General features: G+C 34.2%; 1 protein-coding gene across 1 annotated transcript in view; it reads left to right on the forward strand.

Annotated features, from left to right (window-relative positions):
• Window positions 1–25,764, forward strand: part of LOC127737692 (protein EFR3 homolog A-like) — a 116,398-nt gene that overhangs the window by 69,868 nt on the left and 20,766 nt on the right. Inside the window, exons 14-16 of the mRNA XM_052248551.1 lie at window positions 6,642–6,803; window positions 10,129–10,257; window positions 14,161–14,237. Coding sequence (XP_052104511.1) covers window positions 6,642–6,803; window positions 10,129–10,257; window positions 14,161–14,237 — 368 coding nt within the window. The remainder of the gene's footprint in view (window positions 1–6,641; window positions 6,804–10,128; window positions 10,258–14,160; window positions 14,238–25,764) is intronic.

A 25,764-nucleotide genomic window follows, 5' to 3' on the forward strand; every position in this document is an offset into this window, starting at 1 on the left:
CTCTTAACTTTTGTTCTTTCCTAATTTAGATAAAAACATAAAGAAAGCCATCATAAATCTCCACCTAGTCCCACCCATCTACAAAATAGTTATACTGTTCTATAGATTTTGAAATATAAACAACCACCTAATCCCACCTAGCCACAAAATAGTTATACTGTTCTAAAGAGATTGAAATATAAACAACCACCTAATCCCACCTAGCCACAAAATAGTTATACTGTTGTAACTAAATTGAAATATTAACAATCACCTTATCCCACCCATAGACCAAATAGTTATACTGTTCTAACTAGATTGAAATATAAACAATCACCTAATCCCACCTAGCCACCAAATAGTTATACTGTTCTAACAAGATTGAAATATAAACAATCACTTAATCCCACCTAGCCACAAAATAGTTATACTGTTCTAACTAGATTGAAATATAAACAATCACCTAATCCCACCTAGCCACAAAATAGTTATACTGTTCTAAAGAGATTCAAATATAAACAACCACCTAATCCCACCTAGCCACAAAATAGTTATACTGTTCTAACTAGATTGAAATATAAACAACCACCTAGTCCCACCTAGCCACAAAATAGTTATACTGTTCTAACTAGATTGAAATATAAACAATCACCTAATCCCACCTAGCCACCAAATAGTTATACTGTTCTAACTAGATTGAAATATAAACAATCACTTAATCCCACCTAGCCACAAAATAGTTATACTGTTCTAACTAGATTGAAATATAAACAATCACCTAATCCCACCTAGCCACAAAATAGTTATACTGTTCTTAAGAGATTCAAATATAAACAACCACCTAATCCCACCTAGCCACAAAATAGTTATACTGTTCTAACTAGATTGAAATATAAACAACCACCTAGTCCCACCTAGCCACAAAATAGTTATACTGTTCTAACTAGATTGAAATATAAACAATCACCTAATCCCACCTAGCCACCAAATAGTTATACTGTTCTAACTAGATTGAAATATAAACAACCACCTAATCCCACCTAGCCACAAAATATTTATATTGTTCTAATTAGATTGAAATATAAACAATCACGTAATGATGATCCGTCCTTATCCCACCTAGCCACAAAATAGTTATACTGTTCTAACTAGATTGAAATATAAACAATCAACTAACCCCACCTAGCCACAAAATAGTTATATTGTTCTAATTAGATTGAAATATAAACAATCACCTAATCCCACCTAGCCACAAAATAATTATACTGTTCTAACTAGATTGAAATATAAACAATCACCTAATCCCACCTAGCCACAAAATAGTTATACTGTTCTAACTAGATTGAAAAATAAACAACCACCTAATCCCACCTAGCCACAAAATAGTTATACTGTTGTAACTAAATTGAAACATTTACAATCACCTTATCCCACCCATCAACCAAATAGTTATACTGTTTTGATTAAATTGAAATATAAACAATCACCTAATCCCACCTAGCCACAAAATAGTTATACTGTTGTAACTAGATGGAAATATAAACAATTACCTAATCCCACCTGTCCACCAAATAGTTATACTGTTCTAACTAGATTGAAATATTAACAATCACCTAATCCCACCCATCCACCAAATACACCATGTAAAACGCCACATGCGGGGTGTTGGCTATGTTTGACACAGGGTGGTGGTTTTGAAGCGGCCAAGATAAGTAAAAGTATCAAAATTTCTTTGTTGAGTATTGTTAGTACCAAATAATGTATTGCACAGAAGGAACCTAACCATAATCTACTTTCAGCAAGCAGATTCAGACATTCCCAGTGCTCTGTTTTCTCAAACACCTCTCCCAAGTTTGAGACTTCATACACAAGTTTCAGGATTTTTTCATGTATGATTTATATAGAAATGAATTCCTTTCATATAATTGAAACAAATGCCAGCTTCTTAGTTAACAATTATTGGTTTAAAAGTAAATTTACAATCGAAATGTTCACCTTTCAATTGTATACATTTCAAAAGCCATAGAGATACAAAGTTTTTGTTGTCTAAATTCCATTTAATCATCAACAATATTTGTACTTAGTCTAACACTATAAAAAGTTCAAACATATTTGTAACAGTTCAAACTATGAAACTTGATTAAATTTCAGCTATAAAATTTGGATTGCATCCAAAAAGGAGATAACTCAAACCATCTTACTAAAAGATGAATCACAGCACTGATTGCAGAGTTATATAGAATACAACAGAAAGGGGCATTGCATCACAAAAAAGATAGATTTCATAAGTGATTTTCCTTTGGAATACAGGCAAATTCGGAAAAATTCATTATTCTTCCTGGATAAAATGTTCAACTAGCTGTGTTAATTGTAAAATTAAGCGACCCATTAAGTACATGGCTTCACTTGACAGCTTTGGTGTCAGAAACACAGTTAATTAACACCAATTACCTTAGCCTAAGGCCATAAATAATTTGTGAATTTCAAAGATGCTTGAAAAAAAAACCCAGGTTGCTTCCCCTTTTTTGTCACTTTTCACTGTACACTCTTTAAAATGATGTTTTTATTATTTTATTGTACTTCCTTATCTTTTTTAATGCACATATACAACTCTTAATTATTTTTCCTAAATTCACAAACACATATCTAGGCCTATCTTGGTTTATACAACAAATTTAGCTACTAAATTCACATATTATATACACAATTCAATTTGGCATACCAAATTTCTCCACTCTTTACTTGGCTGCTGGTGTACTATAACAATGTTGCTGCTGCTCTTTGTCATTTGTTTGTTGTTTTCTCCTGTTCTGGCTTTTAGTGGCACCTATTTTTATTTATTATGTTTTTATGTTCCGTTCGTTTGTTCGTTCGTCCGTTAGTTCATCTGTCTGTCCACCCATCCGTCGGCCCGTCCGTCCGTCCGTCTGTCCCGTTTCAGGTGAAAGTTTTTAGTCAAGGTAGTTTTTGATGAAGTTGATGTCCAATCAACTTGAAACTTAGTACAGATGTTCCCTATGATATGATCTTTCAAATTTTAATGCCAAATTAGAGTTTTGACACCAAATTAAACGGTCCACTGTACATAGAAAATGATAGTGCCTGCTTCAGGTTAAAGTTTTTGGTCAAGGTAGTTTTTGATGAAGTTGAAGTCCAATCAACTTGAAACTTAGTACACATGTTCCCTATGATATGATCTTTCTAATTTTAATGCCAAATTAGAGTTTTGACCCCAATTTCACGGTCCACTGAACATAGAAAATGATAGTGTGAGTGGGGCAGCCGTGTACTATGGACACATTCTTGTTGTTCTTTATTTATTTATATTTTTTTATTATTTAATTATTTCATCTACCAATTATTATTCATCAATTTATTTATTCGTTTATTTTTCATCCAATTATTGTTCATTTCACTATTTATTCATGTATAATATTTATGTTATGTTTTGATCTCTCAAATTATATAAATTACCTTAAGGTAAAAATAAATGATTAAAATGGCCGAAAAGAGTTTAAGCCAAGGCTGACCCATGGGTGGTCAAGGTTGTTAAACACCCCGGCCACTAGTAGTGGTTTCAAAAAAATTGCCCACCGTGCAAGACCGTCATGGGTAGTCAAGGTCGTTGAACATGCATCCCCTAGTAGTAGTTTAAACTGGAATGTACAGTCAAGAAAAATGAGTAATGATACCATATCATTAGTGTTTCTTTAAGCTATTATAAAACTTAACACATTTGAATTTTGGTTTTATTAATGACTGTGTGAATGAAACAATAAAATGAGAATTGATATAATATAATAAATCAAAATTTAATGATTAATACATGCAATGAAAACATAAAATAAAAGTTTTAAATTACTTTTAGTAATACTTTACCATCTGAATATGTTTTGAAAACTGGTATTTGATTTTATAGAATATAAAAAGTGTCCCTTAAATACTTAAATTTTGCTGAAAAATTGTGTCTAGCAAAATGAAATCCAAAAACTGCCAAAACAGAACCACCAAAACTGTAAAGAATCATGAATAAAAAGAGTCATTGGGCAGAGGTCAATGAGACCCCAACTCAACAACACACATTGATCACAAAAACCAAAAGAGCTGAACAGACAGATAAATTAAATCAGTTTGAATTCAGCCTTGATTCTAGAAAAGTTGTGAAATTAAACAGAGATCACCAAAGATCGGATATTAACACCTATTAATTTCATAGATAACCAAAAACATTGAAATGGAACTATAAAGACAATCAAGAATATGATCAATATTGTTTATTGCACCTTAGCTTTGGCACAAGTATATCATTAAATCAGAATCACACAATAATTCATTCCTTTAAGTTCTTTTGGAAATGTATCTTTTTTTCTGTATAATATTCTTAAATAAACTGATAGAGGAACTGCATCTATCTTCATGCTTTATTTAGAATTCCTATTTCAACAACCTATTCATTATCAGCTGTCAAAACACATAAATTTCTGATAATTTCGACCAAAAATATCAACTGAAAAGTTCAGTGATATTGTTTTTGCTTGCTTAACCCCTTCGCCCCCAATCCCGCCTGTAGTCGTGATGGCGACCACCATTCTTTGATGGCCCGTATGACCATCCATACTTTTTTAGAACTGCCCCAGCTGAACTGACTTGACAGCAGGGACTTCAACCATGCACTTCATGGTCCATAAACTCATCTCAGATGTGTGTTTAAGAAAATATGGCAACTTTAATGTTTGCAAATTTTCGAAAAATGCCTGATTTTCCTGAAATCTCTTGGGGTCGAATGAGTTAAACTTAAAAATTTGTTTTCCTATTTTCAACCTTAAAAGAATGTTTTGGTCAGTTTTACACCCCAAAACGCCCGTAAAACCCAACAGAAGTCAAATTTGACGATTTCGATAAATTACGTTTAGACCCCTTCGCCCCCAATCCCGCCTGTAGTCGTGATGGCGACCACCATTCTTTAATGGCCCATATGACCCTCCATACTTTTTTTCGAACTACCCCAGCTGAACTATCTTGACAGCAGGGACTTCAACCATGCAATTCATGGTTCATAAACTTATCTCAGATGTGTGTTTATGAAAATATGGCAACTTTAATGGCCTTTTTAGAGTTCAAAATCGGAAAAACGTGAAAAGTAGCCAAAATCAGGTGGGGGTGGGAGTCTTTTGATGGCCACTACGTTACTGGTATGGGCTGTAGGTATTAACTATTATAAATACATGCATAGGAGGTACAGGAACACAAGGAGGTATAATACGGCCAAAAGAAATCTGGTCTGTAAAATCTAGGTCACCGTTTTGTCAGAAATCTGTAAAAACAGACATTTAGGCAGACCTGGCTTGCCAATAATAATTCCCCAGCAAGACACTCAAGTCACATGTACTTCCAGTCAGAATGGATACACTGCTGTAACTATAAGGTAATACTATAAGAAACACAGTTTGGTCAATGTTCACCTCTCAAGGTCATATTAAAATCGAAAAATAGACTGAAAATGACCACTTTTCAGTAGGGGTGTGGTCAAACCCACCAAAAAATATATCAACTCCCACCCCACCCCACCCCCCACCCATGCCATCTGCCCCCAAATCTCAATACATAGTTTAAAAGATCAGCATCAGGTAGAGCATCAAGAGTCTACTAATTTGCATATAATTTGCATATGTTTGCAAATTTTCGAAAATGCCTGATTTTCCAGAAATCTCTTGGGATCGAATGAGTTAAACAAAGGTTGTGTTACAGTCTAATGTTAGGTTTTACCAATGAACCTCACATACTTTATTCTTCCAACGAACCTCACATACTTTATTCCACATGTTTAATCTGAAAGTGAGTCTGAAAGTTCACCCAAGTAATCCCCATGAGGAATTCCATTGCCAGATCTTTTACAGTTGTGACATTCATATCTTTAAAGGATAGAAGCATTTTCACTTCTGTTTAACATTTAGACAAGGTTCAAATTTACCGGAACTAAACTTCCTACAGACAGACGTAAAAACCTTAGTTTTATGAATGCATCAGAGTTATTGCTTCAAAGAATAGTTTGAAATTTTACTGATTTTTTATGCCCCCCCCCACCACCAGAAGCGGAGGGGGCATTAAGTTTTACCCTTGTCTGTCTGTACATCCATACATCTGTACATCCAAAAATTGGTTTCCGTTCTCTATCTTTAGTTTGCCTCAACCAAATGTTGTGAAACTCATTCACAATGCTTATTACCACAAAACACAGATCAAGATTGAATTTTGGTGGCATCACTTTTACTGTTCTAGAGTTATGCCCCTTTAGAAATGGAGAAATTCTTGATTTTTCTGTTCCGTTCTCTTACTTAAGTTTGCCTCAACCAAATGTTAGGAAACTTATACACAATGCTTATTACCACAAAACTCAGATCAAGTACGAATTTAGGTAGCGTCACTTATACTGTTATAAGCCCTGAGTTCTGCCCCTTTATAACATTATATGTGTTATAAGTGGGGGCATCATCTGTGTCCCATGGGCACATTCCACTTTTATAGCACATTCTATTTATTTTGTGGAGATAAAGGCAAGCCAGCATTGGGTTTTTTTGCTGATGTGGAAGTGTCTGAGAACTGGAAGATTTTTTTTTTTTAAGATTTTTTTTGTTATTTTGTGTTTTGTATTTATTTTTCAGAATGGCCTGCAGTTTTATTGGCATATATTGGAAAATGTTCAGATGACTTCCAACAAAGTGAACAACTTTGAATCCCTGTATTGTACAATGTGTTTATTATGTGTTGAAATTGGATGTGATGAAATGGTTATAGAATTACTTAGACTTGGTTTAGATTTACAGGTATGTACCTCCTATAAAATTAAAATAAAATTCTTATTTGTTAATTCTATGAAACGTCATGACTGATTTTGGTGCATTTACATCATAGCACAACATATGTCATACAAGCAAGAACACTTAAACTGAGGTTATTTTTTTATTTGTGCAACACAGATTTGGATAAGATTTCTTTGAAACAGTATTTTTGAGGTAGATTATGTTAATTTCTATTAAATTGTATTAAACTAACATTTATGGATTCCAGTAATTCAAATGGTTGTCCAAGGCATATGTCAGTTGTGGATTTGAAGGTATTAATTCAGAGCTCCAGATAAGAATTCACAAATTGGGGTTTTACCTACCATTTTTTTATGTAATTGAGTGAAACAGTTTTTTCAATTGCATTATTAATTCCAATTCACCCCTCAAGCAAATATCAAATTGTGTATTTCACCACCAAGCTCCTTCATGTATTAGTTCTTTTCATCAACAAGATATTGAATTAAGGCATGTTATAATGAATTTATATCAAACCGAGATGTCCATCCATCTTAAATGTGTTTCTTTCATTATATATATATATGAGATGGCTGTTTTTGTCTCGCTTGACGGAGTCAAAAAGCGAGAAATAGGTATGCTGTTTCCGGCAACGGCGGCGGTGTCAACAATGTATTAGTTTGTGATTAGTCTAGTTTATGGTAAACCACTAGTGGTAAGTTAAAGATATTTGGTATGCAGTTGTATTAGTATTGGCACATCTCATTACCATGGAGATTATTTGGCCCGCCCCCTCAGTTATGGTCTATTGACTTTGAAACTTTTGCTTAGTTTTCATGTATGAGTTTGTAATTAGATCGGTTTATGGGGAACCACTAGTGGTAGGTTAATGATATTTGGTATGCAGTTGTATTAGCATTGGTACATCTCATTACAATGGGGATTATTTGACCCCGCCCCCTCAGTTATGGTTTATTGAATTTGAAATTTTGCTTAGTTTACATGTATTAGGTTGTGTTTAGGTTGGTTTAAAGGGAACTACTTATGATAAGTCAATGGTATTTGATATGCAGTTGTATTAGCATTGGCACATCTCATTTCCATAGAGATTGTTTGGCCATGTACCTTCAGTCATGATTCATTTACTTTTAATATTTGCAAAACTTACATGTAAAAGTGTTGCTATTTCAATTTCAACATTTGCATTATCGAAATAACCAAAAAGCGAGACATATATCTGTGATAACAGTTTATATTTGGTTTATACCCTGATGAGCAATTGTTCGTTTAATTTGTGTCTGGTTTGTTTAACTGTTCTGCTAGTTTTGTATTTTCTCTAAATTTATATAAACTGGTGTCACTAGTGGGGCAGTAACTAAGTACCTTTCTAGAGCACATTCGATCACCCTTCGGTTTATTTGGGGTAGGTGTGGCTAAGTTTTTAGATTTTTATGTAGTACTTGTGATCATTGGATCAGGGTTAGGGTTTATTTGGGGTAGGTGTGGCTAGGTTTTTAGATTTTTATGTAGTACTTGTGATCATTGGATCAGGGTTAGGGTTTATTTGGGGTAGGTGTGGCTAAGTTTTTAGATTTTTATGTAGTACTTGTTGTCATTGGATCCTGTAGGACAGTTTTGCCTGTCCTATCAACTGTTTGCCAGACCTACTTAAAAAAAAAAAATATAGTTCCCAGTTGGATTAAGATACACCTTAAAACCTTGACTAGAATGACCAGGTTAAGGATATGACCAAGGGGTGGTTTAATGACTTGAGACCACACTCAATTTAAATGATCCTGCAACATCAAATAAATAAATGAAAATGTTGTACTACACTTGCCAATTGTCTTATTGTCATAAGAACAATTAGATAAAAAACAAAGACGGCAAGCTACATTGACATCAAACAAATATGTGTGTTCACTCATCAACAGCAATGAAAAAAAAATACTCATTTAAAACTGAAATAATACTTGAATGTGTTTGTTTAATTGTACTTACATAAAATTATCTGGTCGTTATAGTTGTCCCTTATAAGAACTTTTGGTTTCCAATACTTTTAACTATATAATTGATTTGGCCGTTCACTGTTCCAACTAATTTAATTCTTGCACCACTGATTAGTCACAGGAGACGAAACCCGTGTTTGTTGTACTAACAATGTTCTCGTTAAGACGCATATACTCACCCTTGACACATGGTTTTCTATGCATGAACCAGTGTGTCCGAGGAACGCTTCCTGATAACACTACATGTAGCTGAGTCTTGTTATCATAATGATCCCTCAGTTATCAAAAAGAAGCTGAAAACATTTAATATTTTACTGGAAATTTAATTTGGTTTTAATTCATTCATTGTCATAAATCCTGAGCAAAACCAAAATAATTATGATCACTTATGCCTATTGGATAAATGCAGAGAAGATCGAAATTTATTTACATCAGCAGGCTTACCTTTTTGAGCAACAGACAATTCCAACAGGGACCCAGATCAACTATTTGATGTAACGCTCTATTTTAAGAACGATAGATTTCCAATTAAAAATATTACAACAATTGATTTACGGGACGATAATGTATAGATAAGGGTGAATAACGCACACGAAAACAACTAAAAGGGTTGAGAACCCATGGTTTTGACATTAAATCGGGTTTTCCTTTGCATGAATTGGGTTTTTGAACGCTGTAATAGTCAATTGCATTGGGTTTTCAATTGTTTTTATTGCATGATCAGGCAAAGACGCAGCTTATCTACTGGAGCTCTGTAAATTTTAGCCAATGGAAAGAGTTGCTACATAAAGATTTCATTAGAATTTCATTTTACAGGTATTCTGTATTAGAGAATTTACAAGAAGTAGTGGATTTGTTAAAGATAATATATGTGCCGGGTTAGTCTCAAGTTGTTAATCGTTTCTGAATCCACTACTTCTTAGGAATTCTCTAGCTTAACCCATATCTGGTAAAATGACTGTCTGTTTGATGTTTTGACAATAAATCAAGGGAATTAAATAAATTCTATAATTGATTCATTTACAGTATTTAATAATGTAGAAGTTATAACTGATGAGCTGGGAAATGAAAATAATCATTATTGATGCCATTTAACATGTAATTCTATAGCAATCTACCCACCTAAACTGTCACATGTGTACATGTAAATAAAATTTGTTTTTAAGAAATGTACCATTGTTGAAATACTGATAGCAAATTCAGATGGCTGCATGAGAAATATTTTTCATATGGTACCAACATTAAAATATCAAGCATAATTCATGAATAGAATATTAAATCATATTTGATAAAACTTATTTTATACAATGTTAAAGAATAATATTGATATTTTTTTCCAGCAATTAGCAATGACTAATTCATCTTTACCCCTAACACATAAATGTGCTGTCCATGGTATGGTAGCTGCTTACCTTAACCTAGCCAGTCAGTTGTTATGTGAACAACCAGTCTGTCAGTATGTCTCAGAAGTAAGTATTGTTAACAGCTAACCTTAACCTAGCTTGAACAACCAGTCTGTCAGTATATCTCAGAAATAAATATTGTTAACATCTAACCTTAACCTAGCCAGTAAGTTGTGAACAACCAGTCTGTCAGTATATCTCAGAAGTAAGTATTGTTAACAGCTAACCTTAACCTAGCCAGTCAGTTGTTATGTGAACAACCAGTCTGTCAGTATGTTCCAGAAGTAAGTATTGTTAACAGCTAACCTTAACCTAGCCTGAACAACCAGCTGTCTGTCAGTATATCTCAGAAATAAGTATTGTTAACATCTAACCTTAACCTAGCCAGTAAGTTGTGAACAACCAGTCTGTCAGTATATCTCAGAAGTAAGTATTGTTAACAGCTAACCTTAACCTAGCCTGTCAGTAGTTATGTGAACAACCAGTATGTCAGTATATCTCAGAAGTAAGTATTGTTAACAGCTAACCTTAACCTAGCCAGTCAGTAGTTATGTGAACAACCAGTCTGTCAGTATATCTCAGAAATAAATATTGTTAACAGCTAACCTTAACCTAGCAAGTCAATTGTGAACAACCAGTCTGTCAGTATATCTCAGAAGTAAGTATTGTTAACAGCTAACCTTAACCTAGCCAGTCAGTTGTTATGTGAACTACCAGTATGTCAGTATATCTCAGAAGTAAGTATTGTTAACAGCTAACCTTAACCTAGCCAGTCAGTAGTTATGTGAACAACCAGTCTGTCAGTATATCTCAGAAATAAATATTGTTAACAGCTAACCTTAACCTAGCAAGTCAGTTGTGAACAACCAGTCTGTCAGTTTATCTCAGAAGTAAGTATTGTTAACAGCTAACCTTAACCTAGCCAGTCAGTTGTTATGTGAACAACCAGTCTGTCAGTTCATCTCAGAAGTAAGTATTGTTAACAGCTAACCTTAACCTAGCTAGTAAATTGTTATGTAAACAACCAGTCTGTCAGTATATCTCAGAAGTAAGTATTGTTAACAGCTAACCTTAACTTAGCCAGTCAGTTGTTATGTGAACTACCAGTCTGTCAGTATATCTCATAAGTAAGTATTGATAACAGCTAACCTTAACCAAGCCAGTCAGTTGCTATTTGAACAACCAGTCTGTCAGTATATCTCAGAAGTAAGTATTGTTAACAGCTAACCTTAACCAAGCCAGTAAGTTGTTATTTGAACAACAAGGTTGTCAGTATATCTCAGAAGAAGGTAGTGTTAACAGCTAATCCTAACTAAGCCAGTCAGTTGTTATGTGAACAACCAGTCTGTCAGTATATCTCATAAGTTAGTATTGTTAACAAATAACCTTAACCAAGCCAGTCAGTTGTTATGTGAACAACCAGGTTGTCAGTATATCGCAGAAATAAATATTGTTAACATCTAACCTTAACCTAGCCAGTAAGTTGTGAACAACCAGTCTGTCAGTATATCTCAGAAGTAAGTATTGTTAACAGCTAACCTTAACCTAGCCAGTCAGTAGTTATGTGAACAAACAGTTTGTCAGTATATCTCAGAAATAAATATTGTTAACAGCTAACCTTAACCTAGCAAGTCAGTTGTGAACAACCAGTCTGTCAGTATATCTCAGAAGTAAGTATTGTTAACAGCTAACCTTAACCTAGCCAGTCAGTTGTTATGTGAACAACCAGTCTGTCAGTATGTTCCAGAAGTAAGTATTGTTAACAGCTAACCTTAACCTAGCCTGAACAACCAGCTGTCTGTCAGTATATCTCAGAAATAAATATTGTTAACAGCTAACCTTAACCTAGCAAGTCAGTTGTGAACAACCAGTCTGTCAGTATATCTTAGAAGTAAGTATTGTTAACAGCTAACCTTAACCTAGCCAGTCAGTTGTTATGTGAACTACCAGTATGTCAGTATATCTCAGAAGTAAGTATTGTTAACAGCTAACCTTAACCTAGCCAGTCAGTAGTTATGTGAACAACCAGTCTGTCAGTATATCTCAGAAATAAATATTGTTAACAGCTAACCTTAACCTAGCAAGTCAATTGTGAACAACCAGTCTGTCAGTATATCTCAGAAGTAAGTATTGTTAACAGTTAACCTTAACCTAGCCAGTCAGTTGTTATGTGAACAACCAGTCTGTCAGTATATCTCAGAAATAAATATTGTTAACAGCTAACCTTAACCTAGCAAGTCAGTTGTGAACAACCAGTCTGTCAGTATATCTCAGAAGTAAGTATTGTTAACAGTTAACCTTAACCTAGCCAGTTAGTTGTTATGTGAACAACCAGGTTGTCAGTATATCTCATAAGGAAGTATTGTTAACAGCTAACCTTAACCTAGCCAGTCAGTTGTTATGTGAACTACCAGTCTGTCATTATATCTCAGAAGTTAGTATTCTTAACAGCTAACCTTAACCAAGCCAGTCAGTTGTTATTTGAACAACCAGTCTGTCAGTATATCTCAGAAGTAAGTATTGTTAACAGCTAACCTTAACCAAGCCAGTCAGTTAATATTTGAACAACCAGGTTATCAGCATATCTCAGAAGTAAGTATTGTTAACAGCTAACCTTAACCTAGCCAGTCACTTGTTATGTGAACAACCAGCCTGTCAGTTTATCTCAGAAGTAAGTATTGTTAACAGCTAACCTTAACCTAGCCTGTCAGTTGTTATGTGAACATCCAGTTTGTCAGTATATCTCAGAAGTAATTATTGTTAACAGCTAACCTTAACCTAGCCAGTCAGTTGTTATGTGGAAACCAGTCTGTCAGTATATCTCAGAAGTAGGTATTGTTAACAGCTAACCTTAACCTAGCCAGTCAGTTGTTATGTCAACTACCAGTCTGTCAGTATATCTCAGAAGTAAGTTTTGTTAATAGCTAATTTTAACCTAGCCAGTCAGTTGTTATGTTAACACCAGTCTGTCAGTATATCTCAGAAGTAGGTATTGTTAACAGCTAACTTAACCTAGCCAGTCAGTTGTTATGTGAACTACCAGTATGTCAGTATATCTCAGAAGTAAGTTTTGTTAACAGCTAACCTTTATTTAGCCAGTCAGTTGTTATGTGAACAACCAGTATGTCAGTATATCTCAGAAGAAGGTATTGTTAACAGCTAACCTTTACTTAACCAGGCATTTGTGAACAACCAGTCTGTCAGTATATCTCAGAAGTAAGTAATAGTAATATAGTGTTATTAACTGGCTGTTTCTGTATAGGCCCAGTTATAGATTTGAGGTTAGATTTGAACCAAAGACTTGAAGAGTCGAGGGCCTATACAGCTGTTTGAGAATCTATAACAGGGCCAATACAGAAACAGCCAGTACATAACACTTTTACTGATTGACGGTTGTCATTTACATAACAGTAATGATAGTTGTTTATCTAGCAATATCCTTAATGTCCACTTGCTTGAGATGTCTTACATGTGACTATCATGAGGTAAAGTTTTGATTTTAAACAATGACTTTCATTTACAGGAATGTTTTGTCGTCAGTAAAACAATGTTTTAAGTTGGTCATTTACATATCCTATTGATAAAAGGTCATCAATGGTCTTTATCTATGTGTTGCGTTTTCTTTGAAATATTCACTGTCATTTTATTTTCGCATATTAACTCCTTTTGGGAAAAGAACGAAAAATAAAACTGCTGCGGAAATTTCCCTGTTCACAGTATCAAGTTTTGGACTCCAACACTTTGGTCAAATAAAATTTGTTTAATTGTTGTTGGAGTGCAAATTTAGTTTAATTTATTTGGTCATTAACTTAATGATTGATAAATGCAATAAAAAGTCTTTAAGCACCAACTTTGAACAGAAACAAGAAAGCACATAAAGTCTGTGATAACATATTGCCTTATAAAAGTGTAAGGGTTTATATCTTTAGGTTTTTGGTACTCCCTGTTATCCTTTATATGTACTTTTAGATTATAGAGACAAGAAGAAAAGAAGCCCCACACTACCTTCCAGAGTTTGCTTTCAATAGAGCCAACAGACCAAACAGGTAAGCAGTACAGAAAATTGTCATACCAATCTCCTTCTACAAATCATACAAAAGATAGTCTCTCCTTCCACAAATCATACAAGTGATATTCTCTCCATCAACAAATCATACAAGTTATAGTCTCTCTTTTGTGCGATGTTACGCTCCGTTAATGTACATAACGTTTTGAACTTCTTATTCTTATGCGATAGCAAAAAACATTATCATGTTCAAATTTATTTTAGACGATAAAACAAAGACTTATAATTAAATTTTGATCCTTACTGTTTATAAATGGGTATTTCATGTTTAGTTTGACTTACAAAAACAAGCGGATAAGAAAAAAAATCTATGCAAAATAATATTTCATGTATTGATAGTAAATAAAGCATAGGCAGTGGAATAAAACATTCATTTCCCTTTGCCTCGGGAGATATGAAGATTTGCTCACCCTCGAAAAATCATATTTCCCTCGGGCAGAGCCCTCATGAAATATGAATATTCTTGGGTGAACAAATCTTAATATCTCCCTCCAGCATGGGAAATAAATGTATAGTGTTTCCTTTGACAAATCATACAAGTGATAGTCTCTCCTTTGACAAATCATACAAGTGATAGTCTCTACTTTGACAAATATACTAGTGATAGTGTCTCCTTTGACAAATCATACAAGTGATAGTCTCTCCTTAGACAAATCATACAAGTGATAGTCTCTCCTTGGACAAATAATACAAATCTCCTTCGATAAATCATACAAAAGATAGTCTCACCTTCGACAAATCATACCAATGATAGTCTCTCCAACAAATCATACAAGTGATAGTCTCTCCTTCAACAAATCATACAAATGATAGTGTCTCTTTCGACAAATCATACAAGTGATAGTGTCTCCTTTGACAAAGCATACAAGTGATAGTGTCTCCTTTAACAAATCATACAAGTGATAGTTTCTCCTTAGACAAATCATACAAGTGATAGTCTCTCCTTCAACAAATCATACAAGTGATAGTCTCTCCTTCAACAAATCATACAAATGATAGTCTCTCCTTCAAAAGATCATACAAGTGATAGTGTCTCCTTTGACAAATCATACAAGTGATAGTCTCTCCTTTGACAAATCATATTAGTGATAGTGTCTCATTTGACAATTCATACAAGTGATAGTCTCTCCTTCTACAAATCATACAAGTGATAGTCTCTCCTTTGACAAATCATACAAGTCATAGTCTCTCCTTTGACAAATCATACAAGTGATAGTGTCTCCTTTGACAAATCATACAAGTGAAAGTCTCTTCTTTGACAAATCATACAAAAGATAGTCTCTCCTTCCACAAATCATACAAACAATAGTCTCTCCTTTGACAAATCATACAAGTGATAGTCTCTCCTTTGACAAATCATACTAGTGATAGTGTCTAATTTGACAAATCATACAAGTGATAGCCTCTCCTTAGACAAATCATACAAGTGATAGACTCTCCTTCCACAAATCATACAAGTGATAGTGTCTCCTTTGACAAATCATACATGTGATAGTCTCTCCTTTGACAAATCATACAAGTGATAGTGTCTCCTTTGACAAATCATACAAATGATAGTCTCTCCTTTGAAAAACCAGATAAGTGATAGTCTCTCCTCTGACAAATCATACAAATGATAGTCTTTCCTTTGAAAAACCAGACAAGTGATAGTCTCTCCTTGGACAAATCATACAAATCTCCTTTGACAAATCATACAAAAGATAGTCTCTCCTTCCACAAATCATACAAACAATAGTCTCTCCAACAAATCATACCAATGATAGTGTCTCCTTTGACAAATCATAAAAGTGATAGTCTCTCCTTTGAAAATCAATACAAGTGATAGTCTCTCCTTGGACAAATCATACAAATCTCCTTTGACAAATCATACAAATGATAGTCTCTCCTTCCACAAATCATACATACAATAGTCTCTCCAACAAATCATACTAATGATAGTGTCTCCTTTGACAAATCATACAAGTGATAGTCTCTCCTTCAACAAATCATACAAGTGATAGTCTCTCCTTTGACGAATCATACAAGTGATAGTCTCTCCTTTGACGAATCATACAAGTGATAGTCTCTCCTTTGACAAATCATACAAGTGATAGTCTCTCCTTTGACAAATCATACAAGTGATTGTCTCTCCTTTGACAAATTATGCAAATGATAGTCTCTCCTTTGACAAGTCATACAAGTGATAGTCTCTCCTTTGACAAATCATACAAGTGATAGTCTCTCCTTCCTCAAATCATGCAAGTGATAGTCTCTCCTTCCACAAATCATACAAAAGATAGTCTCTCCTTTGACAAATCATACAAATGATAGTCTCTTCTTTGACAAATCATACAAGTGATAGTCTCTCTTTCGACAAATCATACAAGTGATAGTCTCTCCTTCCACAAATCATACATACAATAGTCTCTCCATCAAATCATACTAATGATAGTGTCTCCTTTGACAAATCATACAAATGATAGTCTCTCCTTCAACAAATCATACAAGTGATAGTCTCTCCTTTGACGAATCATACAAGTGATAGTCTCACCTTCGACAAATCATACCAATGATAGTCTCTCCAACAAATCATACAAGTGATAGTCTCTCCTTCAACAAATCATACAAATGATAGTGTCTCTTTCGACAAATCATACAAGTGATAGTGTCTCCTTTGACAAAGCATACAAGTGATAGTGTCTCCTTTAACAAATCATACAAGTGATAGTTTCTCCTTAGACAAATCATACAAGTGATAGTCTCTCCTTCAACAAATCATACAAGTTATAGTCTCTCCTTCAACAAATCATACAAATGATAGTCTCTCCTTCAAAAGATCATACAAGTGATAGTGTCTCCTTTGACAAATCATACAAGTGATAGTCTCTCCTTTGACAAATCATATTAGTGATAGTGTCTCATTTGACAATTCATACAAGTGATAGTCTCTCCTTCTACAAATCATACAAGTGATAGTCTCTCCTTTGACAAATCATACAAGTCATAGTCTCTCCTTTGACAAATCATACAAGTGATAGTGTCTCCTTTGACAAATCATACAAGTGAAAGTCTCTTCTTTGACAAATCATACAAAAGATAGTCTCTCCTTCCACAAATCATACAAACAATAGTCTCTCCTTTGACAAATCATACAAGTGATAGTCTCTCCTTTGACAAATCATACTAGTGATAGTGTCTAATTTGACAAATCATACAAGTGATAGCCTCTCCTTAGACAAATCATACAAGTGATAGACTCTCCTTCCACAAATCATACAAGTGATAGTGTCTCCTTTGACAAATCATACATGTGATAGTCTCTCCTTTGACAAATCATACAAGTGATAGTGTCTCCTTTGACAAATCATACAAATGATAGTCTCTCCTTTGAAAAACCAGATAAGTGATAGTCTCTCCTCGGACAAATCATACAAATGATAGTCTTTCCTTTGAAAAACCAGACAAGTGATAGTCTCTCCTTGGACAAATCATACAAATCTCCTTTGACAAATCATACAAAAGATAGTCTCTCCTTCCACAAATCATACAAACAATAGTCTCTCCAACAAATCATACCAATGATAGTGTCTCCTTTGACAAATCATAAAAGTGATAGTCTCTCCTTTGAAAATCCATACAAGTGATAGTCTCTCCTTGGACAAATCATACAAATCTCCTTTGACAAATCATACAAATGATAGTCTCTCCTTCCACAAATCATACATACAATAGTCTCTCCAACAAATCATACTAATGATAGTGTCTCCTTTGACAAATCATACAAGTGATAGTCTCTCCTTCAACAAATCATACAAGTGATAGTCTCTCCTTTGACGAATCATACAAGTGATAGTCTCTCCTTTGACGAATCATACAAGTGATAGTCTCTCCTTTGACAAATCATACAAGTGATAGTCTCTCCTTTGACAAATCATACAAGTGATTGTCTCTCCTTTGACAAATTATGCAAATGATAGTCTCTCCTTTGACAAGTCATACAAGTGATAGTCTCTCCTTTGACAAATCATACAAGTGATAGTCTCTCCTTCCTCAAATCATGCAAGTGATAGTCTCTCCTTCCACAAATCATACAAAAGATAGTCTCTCCTTTGACAAATCATACAAATGATAGTCTCTTCTTTGACAAATCATACAAGTGATAGTCTCTCTTTCGACAAATCATACAAGTGATAGTCTCTCCTTCCACAAATCATACATACAATAGTCTCTCCATCAAATCATACTAATGATAGTGTCTCCTTTGACAAATCATACAAATGATAGTCTCTCCTTCAACAAATCATACAAGTGATAGTCTCTCCTTTGACGAATCATACAAGTGATAGTCTCTCCTTTGACGAATCATACAAGTGATTGTCTCTCCTTTGACAAATCATACAAATGATAGTCACTCCTTCGACAAATCATACAAGTGATAGTCTCTCCTTCCACAACTCATACAAGTGATAGTCTCTCCTTTGACAAATCATACAAGTGATAGTCTCTCCTTCCACAAATCATACAAGTGATAGTCTCTACTTTGACAAATCATACAAGTGATTGTCTCTCCTTCCACAAATCATTCAACTTCCACAAATCATACAAGTGATAGTCTCTCCTTTGACGAATCATACAAGTGATAGTCTCTCCTTTGACAAATCATACAAGTGATAGTCTCTCCTTCCTCAAATCATGCAAGTGATAGTCTCTCCTTCCACAAATCATACAAAAGATAGTCTCTCCTTTGACAAATCATACAAATGATAGTCTCTTCTTTCACAAATCATACAAGGTTTAGTCTCTCTTTTGACAAATCATACAAGTGATAGTCTCTCCTTCTACAAATCTTACAAGTGATAGTCTCTCCTTTGACAAATCATACAAGTGATAGTCTCTCCTTTGACAAATCATACAAGTTATAGTCTCTCCTTTGACAAATCATACAAAGATAGTCTCTCCTTTGACAAATCATACAAGTGATAGTCTCTCCTTTAACAAATTATACAAGTGATAGTCTCTCCTTTGACAAATCATACAAGTGATAGTCTCTCCTTCCACAAATCATACAAGTGATAGTCTCTCCTTTGACAAATTATGCAAATGATAGTCTCTCCTTTGACAAGTCATACAAGTGATAGTCTCTCCTTTGACAAATCATACAAGTGATAGTCTTTCCTTCCTCAAATCATGCAAGTGATAGTCTCTCCTTCCACAAATCATACAAAAGATAGTCTCTCCTTTGACAAATCATACAAATGATAGTCTCTTCTTTGACAAATCATACAAGTGATAGTCTCTCTTTCGACAAATCATACAAGTGATAGTCTCTCCTTCCACAAATCTTACAAGTGATAGTCTCTCCTTGGACAAATCATACAAGTGATAGTCTCTCCTTTTACAAATCATACAAGTTATAGTCTCTCTTTTGACAAATCATACAAGTGATAGTCTCTCACTCGACAAATCATACAAGTGATAGTCTCTCCTTTGACAAATTATACAAGTGATAGTCTCTCCTTTGACAAATCATACAAGTGATAGTCTCTCCTTTGACAAATCATACAAGTGATAGTCTCCCCTTTGATATATCATACAAGTGATAGTCTCTCCTGTGACAAATTATACAAGTGATTTACGTTACGTTGCAGGAGTATTTCTTATTCTTCTTATAGTACAGGTGTGGTATGATTGCCAATGAGATAATTATCCACCAGAGTTAAGATGGAGTGCTAGTTATTAACTATTGACAACCGTACAGCCTTCAAGAATGAGAAAAAAACAAACCATATAGTGGGCTATTAAAGTTCCCAACATGAAAAATATTAAAGAATTCCAGCAAGAGAACTAATGAGCTAATTTATAACAAAATAATTTATAAAATACAAATATGACAGACATGAACCAACAAAAACCACTGTACTACTGGCTCCTCATTTGGGACAGGTACATAGAGAATGTTGCATGGTTCTTCTTGTTCTTTTGGTTCTTGCTCTACTGATAATTATTTAGTACATTGTAAAATCTTATTTTGTTTCTAAAATTCAGTTCTGAGATGTAAGTATAGATTTGAGACACTGCCTCCAATTAATATTTATTACACATATTATCTTGACATCTCTTGGTGTATACTTATATATATGTATATTCTGTTGGCAATTCTCAGTGTGTGTATATACTTATATATATATATGTTAACATACAGAATATTTATGTAATGAGATATTATATGATATTATACTAATTAATATATAGATGCCTTATTGTCTGAGGTGTCCATTTTGGAAATGTCAGTTTTCCTTAACCTCATTATCTCAGCTCAGTTAACACATATAGAATTGTACTTTTAAAACAATCTTTTTGTTCCCCTGCGCAACGCGTTGTAGGGGACATAGAAATACTGGGCGCCTGTCCATCCTCTGTGCATCCATCTGTCCAGTCTTGTTAGAGCTCTCACATGTACAATTAGTGTCAGATTTTTTATGAAATTTATATCATAGGTTTATATCAGCCAAGTCTTGGACAAGTTCGAAAATCACTTGATCAATTATTTTTATAAGAGTAATGCCCCTTGGAAACATTAAATATATGGAAAATTGCATCGTTAGGGCTCTCATTTGTTCAATTCTTGCCAGATTTTTATGAAATTTATATCAGCAATGTCTTGGAGTTCTTAGATCAGTCCCAATCAATTATTTTTTAAAGAGTTATACCCCTTGGAAATATCAATTATATGAAAAATTGCATCGTTAGCGCTCTCATTTGTTCAATTCTTGCTAGATTTTTATGAAACATATATCATATGTTTATATCAATAAAGTTTTGGATGAGTTCGAAAATCAGTGCTGATCAATTATTTTTAAAAGCATTATGCCCCTTGGAAACATTAATTATTTGGAAAATTGCATTGTTAGCGCTTTAATGTGTACAATTCTTGCCAGAATTTTCTGAAACTTATATCATAGCTTTATATAAGCAATAATGTCTTTGACACTTTTGAAAATAAGGTCTGATCAAATATTTTTAATGAGTTATGCCCCTTGGAAATATTTATTATTATGGAAATAGTATTGCATTTGCCATGAAGCTTTCATTTCTCTAACAAGTGCTTTTTTTAGTTAGTGCCCTGGTACCTTGGATAGATAGAATATGTGCAACAAGGGGGACATTGGAACTCTGTTCTTTTTTTTGGACAACATTGCTGTCTCATATGAAAATTAAATTGGATTAATTTAAAGCCAACTTTATGACCCACACATCCAGTGGAAGCATTCCAAGGCTCCTAAGGGAATAAGTATGTACTTAATCATCATTCCAAGGCTCTTGAGAGAATAAGTTTGTACTTCATCAAGTTTTCAAGGCTTTCAAGAGAATATTTTGTACTTTTATCATTATTCCAAGGCTCTTAAGGGAATAAGTTTGTACTTTATCATGTTTTCAAGGCTATCAAGATAATAAGTTTGTACTTTTATCATCATTCCAAGGCTCTAAAGGGAATAAGTTTGTACTTTTATCATTATTCCAAGGCTCTCAAGAGAATAAGTTTGTACTTTTATCATTATTCCAATGCTCTCAAGAGAATAAGTTTGTACTTTTATCATCATTCCAATGCTCTCAAGGGAATAAGTTTGTACTTTTATCCTCATTCCATTGCTCTCAAGGGAATAAGTTTGTACTTTTATCATCTTTCCAAGGCTCTCAAGGGAATAATTTTGCACTTTTATAATCATTCCAAGGCTTTCAATGGAATAAGTTTGTACTTTTATCATCATTCCAAGGCTTTCAATGGAATAAGTTTGTATGTTTATCCTCATTCCAAGACTCTCAAGGGAATAAGTTTGTACTTTTATCCTCATTCCAAGGCTTTCAAGGGAATAAGTTTGTACCTTTATCCTCATTCCAAGGCTCTCAAGGGAAAAGTTTGTAAGTTTATCCTCATTCCAAGACTCTCAAGGGAATAAGTTTGTTCTTTTATAATCATTCCAAGGCTTTCAAAGGAATAAGTTTGTACTTTTATCGTCATTCCAAGACTCTCAAGGGAATAAGTTTGTACGTTTATCATCATTCCAAGGCTCTCAAGAGAATGAGTATGTACTTTATCATCATTCCAAGGCTCTCAAGGGAATAATTTTGTACTTTTATAATCATTCCAAGGCTTTAATGGGAATAAGTTTGTACTTTTATCCTCATTCCAAGGCCCTCAAGGGAAAAGTTTGTACGTTTATCCTCATTCTAAGACTCTCAAGGGAATAAGTTTGTACTTTTATAATCATTCCAAGGCTTTCAAGGGAATAAGTTTGTACTTTTATAATCATTCCAAGGCTCTCAAGGGAATAAGTTTGTATGTTTATCATTATTCCAAGGCTCTCAAGGGAATAAGTTTGTACTTTTATCATCTTTCCAAGGCTTTCAAAGTAATAAGTTTGTACTTTTATCCTCATTCCAAGGCTCTCAAGGGAAAAGTTTATACGTTTATCCTCATTCCAAGGCTCTCAAGGGAAAAGTTTGTACGTTTATCCTCATTCCAAGACTCTCAAGGGAATAAGTTTGTACTTAATCATTATTCCAAGGCTCTCAAGGGAATAAGTTTGTACTTTTATCATCATTCCAAGACTCTCAAGGGAATAAGTTTGTATGTTTATCATTATTCCAAGGCTCTCACGGGAATAAGTTTGTACTTTTATCATCATTCCAAGGCTTTCAAGGGAATAAGTTTGTACTTTTATCCTCATTCCAAGGCTCTCAAGGGAAAACTTTATACGTTTATCCTCATTCCAAGGCTCTCAAGGGAAAAGTTTGTACGTTTATCCTCATTCCAAGACTCTCAAGGGAATAAGTTTGTACTTTTATAATCATTCCAAGACTCTCAAGGGAATAAGTTTGTACGTTTATCATCATTCCAAAGCTTTCAAGAGAATGAGTATGTACTTTATCATCATTCCAAGGCTCTCAAGGGAATAATTTTGTACTTTTATAATCATTCCAAGGCTTTCATGGGAATAAGTTTGTACTTTTATCCTCATTCCAAGGCTCTCAAGGGAAAAGTTTGTACGTTTATCCTCATTCCAAGACTCTCAAGGGAATAAGTTTGTACTTTTATAATCATTCCAAGGCTTTCAAGGGAATAAGTTTGTACTTTTATCCTCATTCCAAGGCTCTCAAGGGAAAAGTTTGTACGTTTATCCTCATTCCAAGACTCTCAAGGGAATAAGTTTGTACTTTTATAATCATTCCAAGGCTTTTAAGGGAATAAGTTTGTACTTTTATCCTCATTCCAAGACTCTCAAGGGAATAAGTTTGTTTGTTTATCATCATTCCAAGGCTCTCAAGAGAATGAGTTTGTACTTAATCATTATTCCAAGGCTCTCAAGGGAATAAGTTTGTACTTTTATCCTCATTCCAAGGCTCTCAAGAAAATAAGTTTGTACTTTTATCCTCATTCCAAGACTCTCAAGGGAATAAGTTTGTACTTTTATCATCATTCCAAGGCTCTCAAGGGAATAAGTTTGTACTTTTATCCTCATTCCAAGACTCTCAAGGGAATAAGTTTGTACGTTTATCATTATTCCAAGGCTCTCACGGGAATAAGTTTGTACTTTTATCATCATTCCAAGGCTTTCAAGGGAATAAGTTTGTACTTTTATCCTCATTCCAAGGCTCTCAAGGGAAAAGTTTATACGTTTATCCTCATTCCAAGGCTCTCAAGGGAAAAGTTTGTACGTTTATCCCCATTCCAAGACTCTCAAGGGAATAAGTTTGTACTTTTATTATCATTCCAAGGCTTTCAAGGGGACAAGTTTGTACTTTTATCCTCATTTCAAGGCTCTCAAGGGAAAAGTTTGTACGTTTATTCACATTCCAAGATTCTCAAAGGAATAAGTTTGTACATTTATTATCATTCCAAGGCTCTCAAGAGATTAAGTTTGTACTTAATCATTATTCCAAGGCCTTCAAGGGAATAAGTTTGTATTTTTATCATCATTCCAAGGCTTTCAAGAAAGTAAGCTTGTTCTTTTTATCCTCGTTCCAAGGCTCTCAAGGTTTTTTTTATCATCATTCCAAGGCTTTCAAGGGAATAAGTTTGTACTTTTATCCTCATTCCAAGGCTCTCAAGGGAATACATTTGTACTTTTATCCTCATTCCAAGGCTCTCAAGGGAATAAGTTTGTATTTTTATCATCATTTCAAGGCTCTCAAAGGAATAGGTTTGTACTTTTATCCTCATTCCAAGGCTATCAAGGGAATAAGCTTGTACTTTTATTATCATTCTTCAAATAGTGTTATCAGAAATCACTTGGGAAACATTGAATATACAAGTTTAATTTTCAAATATGCACATGATCATTTGTAAAATTATTCACATGTGCTTTATATTAAGTAAAAATGAACATTCTTCAGAGTAATGTAATTGAATAAATTTAATGGACAGATTATACTTGCATATATTCATGCCAAAACTTACTTTCTAAGATTCTCATGTTTTGATGTCTCCTTTTTATGCCTCCTCTCGAGCTCTAGGAGTGGGGGATGCTGTCCATCTGTATGCCTCCTCTCGAGCTCTATGAGTGGGGGATGTTGTCCATCTGTTCATTATCTTCCCCACACTTTTCTCAGTAATTATAAAAAGAAAAAAACAGAATACCTTCAAAATTGGACGGCAGTCTGACAGTGATGGATTATGCGGTGGGAGCAATTTTCAAGTTTATCAGACATCTACTTCGTGTTTGCTGATACTTGTTTTTCAGTATGTTGTATGAACACAAATGTTTTTCATCACACTTTTCTCAAGTACTACTAAACAAATTTTCTTCATAGAATGACTTCTAACATTTGAGAAGTTATAGGGTCTGTCAGACACCTACTTCCTGTTCTATTAACATTTGAGAAGTTAAAGGGTCTGTCAGACACCTACTTCCTGTTCTATTAACATTTGAGAAGTTAAAGGGTCTGTCAGACACCTACTTCCTGTTCTATTAACATTTGAGAAGTTAAAGGGTCTGTCAGACACCTACTTCCTGTTCTATTAACATTTGAGAAGTTATAGGGTCTGTCAGACACCTACTTTCTGTTCTATTAACATTTGAGAAGTTATAGGGTCTGTCAGACACCTACTTCCTGTTCTGTTAACATTTGAGAAGTTATAGGGTCTGTCAGACACCGACTTCCTGTTCTATAAACATTTGAGAAGTTATAGGGTCTGTCAGACACCTGCTTTCTGTTCTATTAACATTTGAGAAGTTATAAGGTCTGTCAGACACCTACTTTCTGTAATAGTTATACACCGAGGGATAGGTGTGTCTGGATAAGAAACCCCGTCGGCCGGAGGCCGGAGGGGTTTCTAATCCAGACACACCGTATCCCGAGTTGTATAACTAACTTACACCCCATTCTAAACCCTATATTTGTTAACATTGATTATTAAATAAAAAAAAACAAAAAACGATAGCATATTTATTGATAATATCAAACAATGATATATCAGAATTTTTTTTTGTTACATGAAACCCAACTAGTAACCTTTCTTTGGTTAT

The sequence above is a fragment of the Mytilus californianus genome, unplaced genomic scaffold, assembly GCF_021869535.1.
Source record: "Mytilus californianus isolate M0D057914Y unplaced genomic scaffold, xbMytCali1.0.p SCAF_1, whole genome shotgun sequence".
NCBI classification, from domain to species: domain Eukaryota; kingdom Metazoa; phylum Mollusca; class Bivalvia; order Mytilida; family Mytilidae; genus Mytilus; species Mytilus californianus.